Raw genomic sequence first — 9,418 nt, forward strand, 5'->3', positions numbered from 1 at the left:
TATTGAGTAGCCTAGTAGAGTGAATGGAGTTTGACCCGGGATCTACAATACAAGAGTGACGTCTAGTGGTAACAACATTTGTTCACACAATACATTTATATAAACCTATTGAACCCAGATTAATTCTTTTGGACTAGGTAGCGTACAAATATTTTGTCTTGATAGGATAACAACATATATTATAATTTAACATATATACTCAACGAGTCGCAAATTACTAGCATAAATAAATAAATATTTAGAAAAGGCCAAACGTTCGAGATGTTTTGTAACAACAGCACGAAACCATGCGTTCAGAGAAGACAGACAGGGAGACAAGAGAAGACAGACAGGAGACAAGAGAGACGACAAGCTGAGCATTCCACTGGGACACCGACAACAATCATTTAATATCTGGATGGATCGAGAGTTCCGCGGTGTGTTTATCGACACTGCTGCATAGTTTTATCTGTAAAATGCACCGGTAAGTGAAACGCTATTTCCACTGCTACAGTGGACGTTTACTTATATGCGGCGCAAATCTTAATAGGCCTATTCTAACGATCAAGCCTTGATTTAACGGTAGTTCCATGCCCAGGGTTATTGTCAGTCTGCTCAAAAACAATCTGTATTTACTGTACATTTACTGTAACTAACAAATTTGCTTGTGGAGGACCGACCGTTCTTGTGTTTTGTCACATAATGCTTTCCGTCATGACTAATTCGAGTCTGAATCCTTTCCGCGAATCGATTCTTTCGATCTTTTTTTTTTTTTTTTACATTCCAAAACATCAAAGCATTAAGGCAATATACAGATAAACATGGAAACAAACAACAACAACAAAAAAAGACAAAATGATACACAGACACAGATGTGTTGCCAGGGTAAAATAAAATAAAATAAACAACAACAATGTAATACACATTAAGAGGACAAAAAGGATGAATATAGAGATAGTTTTCACTGCTTTCTGATTAGCAGAGATTTGGATACTTTCCATAGGCTAACCGTTACTTTGAATAGAGAAAAAAGAGGTTTAGAGCCAGTAAAGTTTTGTTTATGGACTTAAAATATGGCTAGTAGGAAACACAAATGAATTATGTAATATTTCCCTATTCTCTTTTTTGAGTAGTCAAACAATCCAAAGAAAACCTGTTTAAAAGCTAATAAACAGATAATAGTTTGTCTATTGTTATTTGTAATACATTGTAAACTACTACTGGAAATAAGCAGAGCTAAAAAAAAACGAGAGGCAAACAAGAATAAGCATGTCTAACTCCACGTGACAAAGTGAATATTGGTAAATATAATTTAATAGCACTATTTTTATTTCTATGTCCTGATGGCTCTACAAATTGCTTTAGTTACTTACTTTTCGCGCCGTCACTCAAATTATCGGTGCACTCCATTCAAGCGTCGGTTAATTCACTTGTCGGTTCTGGTTCTCGGCCGATGGTAATTCATAGAAAAGATCCGACTCAAAAGAACGATTCATTCACGAGATTCGGACATGGCTGGTGACGTCATATTCAAACGCCATCATCTGTGTTTTGTTGTGTTAGCATGTTAACGTACAACAGCTAGACGTCTTTTCACAATAGTTTTCGGGTTTCACTCATGTTGCTAAAAAGAGTCGTTTTACGATAAGAGGACGTTACATGCCTCGACACACTAATTCTAATTATGTCAGACCAGAAATACCTCCAAAGTAAGTTAATATATGGATTGTGAGTTTTGACTATGTCGATGACTATCAAAAGCAAAACGGCATGATGCTATTATCTATTTTAATATATCAACATAATTATGGAGGCTTTTAACAGACTAAATAAAAATAAGTATGTAATGAAATTATTAAATATATCGTGGGAAGTTTCGATAAATAAATGTATGTATGAAAAAATGTATATCATGTCGTAAATTAGGTCATTTTAATTTATTTGTACATACAGTTCATTATGCTAATTTATTGATTGCAATTGCATAGTGTAACTGTGGAATTTTTTATTTAACTATTGTAACCACAGGTAAAAGCATGAGTGACTCTTGCTTTTCATGCTTAGTTTCTAACTATGATATTAGAAAAAATAGTAGCATAAACACATTTACAATACAAACCATAACTGCTGTAGTAAAAAAAAAGTCTCATTTATAATGATTCTACAATATTTCAGGCAAAGTAACTTCAGTTGGTGTAATTGTTTCATAGTAAAATCATGGTAAATATTTCTAAAAGTTTGCTCTGTGGTATAATAAATGAGGTTTTCTTTCCTCTTGCAGTCATCCCATGTTTGGCCGGTACCTGAGCACAGTGGGCTTTCCACCAGCTCAGACTGTTTACAACCACTGGAGACACTGGTATCAGCCTAGTAATTTATGGTGGACACAACCACCTCACCGGCAGCATCCCTCTTCCTCCTTCAGCACTGTCAGAAACCTCTCCAACAGGCCCCCGAGACCTCCGGATCCGTACAACTGGAGTTCCTGGAGGCGATCTGAAATATTGCCACAAACTCAACCCGGACGAGGCCTTCACCTTTCTGCATTTCTGATGGACCGCTCTGATCGGGAGCCACCTCCTAAGAGGAGGAAGAGTGCGGAAGGAAGGCCGGCAGGGGAAAGATCTCCACGCCGCTCACCCGAATGTATACCTCCAAATGGCAGCAGGAGTCCAAAAGGAAGTCCTGAATGGCTACGCAATGTAACCGGCATTCCAGTGCCTCCTGGGAAATTTCCTTCGAGTCCAGAGAGGACTGAAGCCACACCAGGTGAATGATTTGGATGCTCATTTTAATTCATATTGATGTATTGGTATGTTGTTGTGCATAAAAAGCCAAATCCATAATCTTTATCCTTCACAGAGTTGAAGAGACACTGGGAGGATCTTTCTCAACTTTGTAATGCTGCATCTGCGGAAGGGGGGGAACAAAAACGGCCATTTGATTTTTCTGTGATGTCCTACAATATCCTCTCGCAAGACCTGCTCTGTGATAACACGTACCTTTACAGGCACTGTAATCCTCCCGTTCTGGATTGGCGCCATAGGTTTTCAAACATCATCAAAGAGCTGGAACAACACAGTGCTGATGTAAGTGAAGGGGCCTTTCTTGAAAGAATCATTTGTTTTGAATATTTTCATTATTTCTCATTTCCGCGTAAAACTTATTTAGGTAAAATTGCTGGATTAAATTTTCTGGCCTTTTGTGTTTAATACCGTACATTGTTACCAGTCACACATCACTACTAAAATGCCATTCAGAACTGTCTGACTGGCTCGAACTCTTTGCCAGCAAATTTCTAACTTTAGAGTGTACAAACATTATACATGGTAAAGTCTTTTATGTAATTTTTATGTAATGGTAGGGATACACAGATATTAAAATTCCGGCTAATATCAATAAGCCGTTCATATATTGACTGATAACAGTAAATGTCAGGTGTTAAAATTCTATACTATTTTCTCTAAATAAATTAAAATGAAAACACTAAAAACTCAATTATTTTAAATGCAGGAGAAAATTAGGTGCTATAATGTGCAGTATGACAAATAGATACATTACATTTAGAAGAGTTATTAAAAAGACTAACTTTAAGTGAGTGTTAGATGCCTAACGATGCTTTGTTTTTATATTCAGTGGACAAGAATGGATGATTTTCTTTAAAATATCTGCAATAACTTTTTTTTTCTATAGATAATGTGCCTGCAGGAGGTGCAAGAGGACCACTATAAACAACAAATCAAACCCTCGCTAGAATCTTTAGGTACTTGCTTTATTTCCTTGATGTCTCTTTCCTGTGATGGCAAAGCTTAATATAAAAATCGACTCAAGAAACATTTCTCATTATCAACAAAATGGTAGTGGTGCTTAATATTTTTTGTGGATTTTAAGATATATATATTTTTCAGGATTCTTTGACGATCAGAAGGTTAAAAAGATCAGCATTTATTTGAAAAAGTTTTTTTTTTGTAACATTGTAAATGTTTTATGTCACTTCTTCTTTTTAAAAAAAAATCTTACTGGCCCCAAACTTTTGATTGGTAGCATGTAAGGGTTTCACATTGAAAATCTGGGATTCCAAATCCTGTGTAAAAATTTAAATTTTATCATGCTTTATTTAATAAATAGTGAGGAATAGGACTTAATTTTGAATGCAGCAATTCTCTGCCCTTAAAACAGGCTACCACTGTGAATACAAACGGAGAACGGGACTTAAGCCTGACGGCTGTGCTGTGGTCTTCAAACGTGAGCGCTTCTCTTTGGTCTCCTGTCATCCTGTGGAGTATTTCCGGCGTGGCATCCCTCTCCTGGACCGTGATAACGTGGGCCTGATTGTTCTGCTGCGGCCCATTGACCCCCATAGCTCTCTCACCGACATCTGTGTGGCCAACACACATTTACTGTACAACCCTAGACGCGGGGACATTAAACTGGCCCAGCTGGCTATGCTGCTGGCAGAGATAAGCCGGGTGGCCCAGTTACCTGACAGCAGCGTTTGTCCTGTCCTGCTCTGTGGGGATTTTAACTCCATTCCCTGGTCTCCCCTGTATCGCTTTATTAAGGACAGCAGACTGCACTATGATGGCATAACCATTGGGAAGGTAGATAATCTTGGGGCATTTCTTTGCTTTTTATTTTTTCAGATTATGGCTGCGTCTGAAATCGCATACTCTCTTGAGTAGGTACTTAATTTGAATAAGTAATTACTTCACGACCACTAAAAAGTACGTTCTAAATAGAATGAGTGTGTGTATGAATGTTATCTGGGCGTACTACATTCGCCATGATGTCATTATCATGTGACCTACCAGCGTCGGTTACGTTGCTTCATCTCCATTCATAAATCCCCTCCCATGGCATCATGGGATAGTAAAGTGTCCATCGTATGCACACTTCAGAATCTCGCCAGGTACTTTTTGCCTACTCTTTTATGAGTACTGTCAATTTAGACGTATTTCTTTTTGTCACATACTGTTTTTTACCTACTGTATGGTAGGGAAGTTTGCGATTTCGGATGCAGCCACAGTTTTGGCATCTCTTACATTTTCTGACTTGATTTTGCAGGTGTCAGGACAGGAGGAGAACCCAAGAGGGCAGCGTATTCTGACTGTGCCAATTTGGCCCAAAAGTCTGGGCATCTCTCAGCAGTGCCAGTACGAAAGCCAAACAACAGGTCACCTTTCAGCCCTTATTCCATATAATATAATGTAAACAGATATTAATAATTTCCAAGAACATTTGAAAACTGTAACAACAAACATTATGTTCCACAGTGTATTTTAAATGTTATTTCTAATGACCACTGTAAAAACAGTAATATTTTGAAATATTATTAGTTTTAAAAAGATGTTTTCTATTAAAAAAGAACAGCATTTATTTGGAATAGAAATATTTTATAACAATGTAAATGGCTTAACTGGCACTTTTGATCAATTTAATGCATCCTTGCTGGATAAGAGTAATAATTTATTTATAAAAAGTAAAATAAAACGTACTGACCCCAAACTTTTGAACGGTAGTGTATGATTTGACATTTTTTTTGCTGCTCTGTTATTTACAGTTACAGCAAATACGGTAACCCCCAAACAGTTATGTCATAAATACAAATGTATGATTGTTATAAGATTAGATAAAAAATATCAAACAAAGTGGCATGTAAAAATAAATTATGCAAAAAACAAAACACTTTCATTTTAGTAATTTTTTATGTAAATAAATAGATTTTTAATGCATGTATTCTGTAATTTAGGGCAACTGATGTTACTTCACCTGATTTAATATAGTGTCCAAAAATATTAAAATATGTCTCCAATACAGTACAGGTCAAAAGTTTGGAAACATTACTATTTGTAATGTTTTTGAAAGAAGTTTCTTCTGCTCATCAAGCCTGCATTTATTTGATCAAAAATACAGAAAAAAAAAGTAATATTGTGATATATTATTCCAATTTAAAATAATTGGTTTTCAATTTATTATACTTTAAATGATCATTTATTTCTGTGATGCGAAGCTGAATTTTCAGGATCATTACTCCAGTCTATCCCATGATCCTTTAGAAATCATTCTAATATGATGATTCATTATGAAAGTTGGAAACAGTTCTGCTGCTTAATATTTTTTCATAACCTGTGATACTTTTTTAGGATACTTTGATGAATAAAAAAAAAGAAGCAAATGTTTTAAAAATAGAAATCTTTTGTAACAACAATATACACTACTGGTCAGTCATTTTTTTTCTTAATTTTTTTTTAAATTAATTAAGGATGTGTTAAATTGATAAAAAGTGATAGTAAAGAAGATTTATATTATTAGAAAATATATTTTTATTTTGAATAAATGCAGTTCTTTTTAACCTTTTATTCATCAAATATATTAGGCAGCAGAACGGTTTCCAACACTCATAATAAATCAGAATATTAGAAAGATTTCTAAAGGATCATGTGATAGACTGGATGTCACATGTGACACTGAAGACTGGAGTAATGATGCTGAAAATTCAGCTTTGCATCACAGAAATAAATTATTATTTAAAGTATAATAAATTGTAAATATTATATCTATAATAAATATAATAAATATTTTAAATTGTAATAGTATATCACAATATTAAAAAAAAAAAATCTGTATTTTTGATCAAATAAATGCAGGCTTGATGAGCAGAAGAAACTTCTTTCAAAAACATTAAAAATAGTAATGTTTCCAAACTTTTGGCCTGTACTGTATATCTATTGTTTTATAATTTAAACTTTAGGCAAATGCCACTTACTTTGATAGCATATATATATGCACATACATACTTTATTTGGCTTAACCTAAGTGTCCAAATCCTTTCTGGGCCCACTGTATGCACTTTGAAAGCAACTTTTACATTTAGTCTTACTAATATACATGGTAAACAGTAATATTGAATAAAACAGAGGCAGTCCCAGCTATAATGCATTCTGGAGTAGCTTTAAATGTGCAGCTGCTAACATTTAGTTTGAATTATTTTCACAGATTCTGATTTGAAGGATTTGGAGCAAACAGAACTGGATTGGTAAATATAAATCCCAATATATCTCTACAGTGCCTTGCTTGATTCACTCATATAAACCCTATAAAGCTCTTTTTGTGTCCCAGCAAATTTGACAGCTCCTGCGATGTCTTTTCTCGTTCTTCTCTCATGTGATCTGTTTTGTAGTTTCACCGAGCCCAGCATAGAGCACGGTTTAAAGCTGACCTCTGCGTACTCCCACTATCTTAAAGAGAGCGGTCAATCTGAGATCACCACATGTCACTCACGTACAGCCATCACTGTCGATTACATCTTCTACTCCGCAGCTCTGGGGGATGAGATGGCTCAAGCAGGTTTGACCATTACATTACTGTTATCTTTCCTAGGAAATACTCAATAGTTGTTGTTTAATGTAACACTTCATTCAGATGATTTATTACTACAGCTATTGCGTTTGCTGTCGCCACATGAATATGTATATCATCAAAGTAGAAGCTGATGCCACTAGACTATCAATGTAAATGTTACATCACCACTCCTGTGATCATGTGACCCTTGATGCTGCAGTTTGCTGCAGTGCAGTACATTCAACAGCAAAATTTCTGCTGCTGCTGGTTACCATAGTGTTTTTTTTCTCGCTTACCCAGAATGCAGTGTGCCACCAGAGAAGGGTCTGCAGCTGCTGGGCAGGTTAGCCCTGGTGGGGAAAGATGAACTCCAAGAGGTTAATGGCCTTCCCAACCAGCATAACTCCTCTGACCACCTGCCGCTTTTGACACGCTTCCGTCTACACCCTTGAGCTGATGGCTGACAGAACGAAAAGTGTTTGCGATGATCCTACAGCCTTTAAATCCTTTTGTGGCCAGAAGATACATTGTTAAACAAACTCACAGTACAATGTAAACCGTTTTTTTTAACACCAGCAAAGAAATGATTCACAGATTCTCTTAAAGGAGAACTCCGGTCAATTTTAACATTGAGCTCATTTTTTTGTACATTTGGAGTGCTGTCAGTACAGAGAACAACGACAAAAATCGGTGTTGCCTACACCGTGTTATCCTCTTTTTAAAATTTGCACCCTGTTGACTTCAATGGGGCAAGTTTTAAACCTGCTTTTAGTCTCTTAACATCCTTGATGTGTCATTACAAGTGCACAGGTCATGTGAGTGATTCCTTCTGAGTGAACGCGGGTGAATCTGACTGCAGTAGATGTGAAAGAAATATATAAAAAATGATGTTTATTCAGCCAGCGCACATACCTGTATTTACATCCTGTTTTCGGTCGAAGTCCACAGTAATCGATTGTCGAGTTCACGTGCATAGGTTTAGTACCTATGATCACGCGCGTGAACTCGACAATTGACTACTGTGGACTTCGACCGAAAACAGGATGTAAATACAGGTATGTGCGCTGGCTGAATAAACATCATTTTTATTCATATCTTTCACATCTACTGCAGTCAGATTCAGCCGCGTTCACTCCGAAGGAATCACTCACATGACCTGTGCACTTGTAATGACACATCAAGGATGTTAAGAGGCTAAAGCAGGTTTAAAACTTGCCCCATTGAAGTCAACAGGGTGCAAATTTTAAAACGAGGATAACACGGTGTAGGCAACACCGATTTTTGTCGTTGTTCTCTGTACTGACAGCACCCCAAATGTACAAAAAAATTAGCTCAATGTTAAAATTGACCGGAGTTCTCCTTTAAAGGAATAGTTCACTTAAATTTTTTTATTCTGTCATCATTTACTCACCCTCAAGTTGTTTCAAACCTGTATGAATGTCTTCTGTTGAACACAAAATAAGGGCCAAACAGTTGATGGGCCCCATTAACTTCCATGGTATTTTTTTCCCTCATAATATGGAAGTCAATGGGGTCCATCAACTGTCTGGTTACCGACATTTTTTTAAAATATCTTCTTTTGTGTTCAGCAGAAGAAAGAAATTCATACAGGTTTGGAACGACTTGAGGGTGAGTAAATGATGACAGAATTTTAATAATTTTTGTAACAATCTTGAAGCAGAAGTGGAACCTGTCTATAAGTTGTGAGCATAGATACCTGATTTTTCCAGTTAATTATGGGGACGTTCATACTACACCCAATAAATTAGGGATGTTTTATTGTGAATAATGGCAGCTTTGATACAAAGCGAGTCATTTCATGAAGATGTTAATATTTACAAGGTATCTGTTTCAGACCTGCATCATATTAAAGATTATTTAAAAAAAAAAAGGAAAAATAAAAAATGATTTTATCTTAAAGCTGTTGAAGTATTAATGTAGTGTTGTATTGCTGTTCATTTTTTGATATTATATTTGATATATTGTTTTATCACTTTGCTCTACTTTTTGAGCTACAGGAAGAGAAAATAGGAGCAAATATTCTGTTTTCTTTTTAATTTTATATACATTCTTAAAGTTATTTTATTGTGTTTTGCCA

At 35.8% G+C, this 9,418-nt stretch overlaps 1 protein-coding gene across 2 annotated transcripts; it reads left to right on the top strand.

Moving 5' to 3' along the window:
• The first annotated feature begins 228 nt into the window (after nt 1–228).
• angel2 (angel homolog 2) lies at nt 229–7,994 on the top strand. Of its 2 annotated transcripts, none has more exons than XM_084431793.1 (9): nt 229–463; nt 2,261–2,748; nt 2,842–3,068; nt 3,673–3,742; nt 4,159–4,580; nt 5,044–5,152; nt 6,976–7,015; nt 7,160–7,326; nt 7,621–7,994. In XM_084431793.1, exons 1-9 carry the CDS (start codon nt 456–458, stop codon nt 7,770–7,772), a joined length of 1,683 nt encoding a protein of 560 aa, XP_084287919.1. In that variant the 5' UTR covers nt 229–455; the 3' UTR covers nt 7,773–7,994. The 2 variants fall into 2 exon arrangements, with proteins under 2 accessions (XP_084287919.1, XP_084287918.1); XM_084431792.1 differs by lacking the exon at nt 229–463 and adding an exon at nt 1,521–1,688.
• Nucleotides 7,995–9,418: the final 1,424 nt, after the last annotated feature.

This window comes from Rutilus rutilus (assembly GCF_951802725.1).
Source record: "Rutilus rutilus genome assembly, chromosome: 15".
Classification (NCBI taxonomy): domain Eukaryota; kingdom Metazoa; phylum Chordata; class Actinopteri; order Cypriniformes; family Leuciscidae; genus Rutilus; species Rutilus rutilus.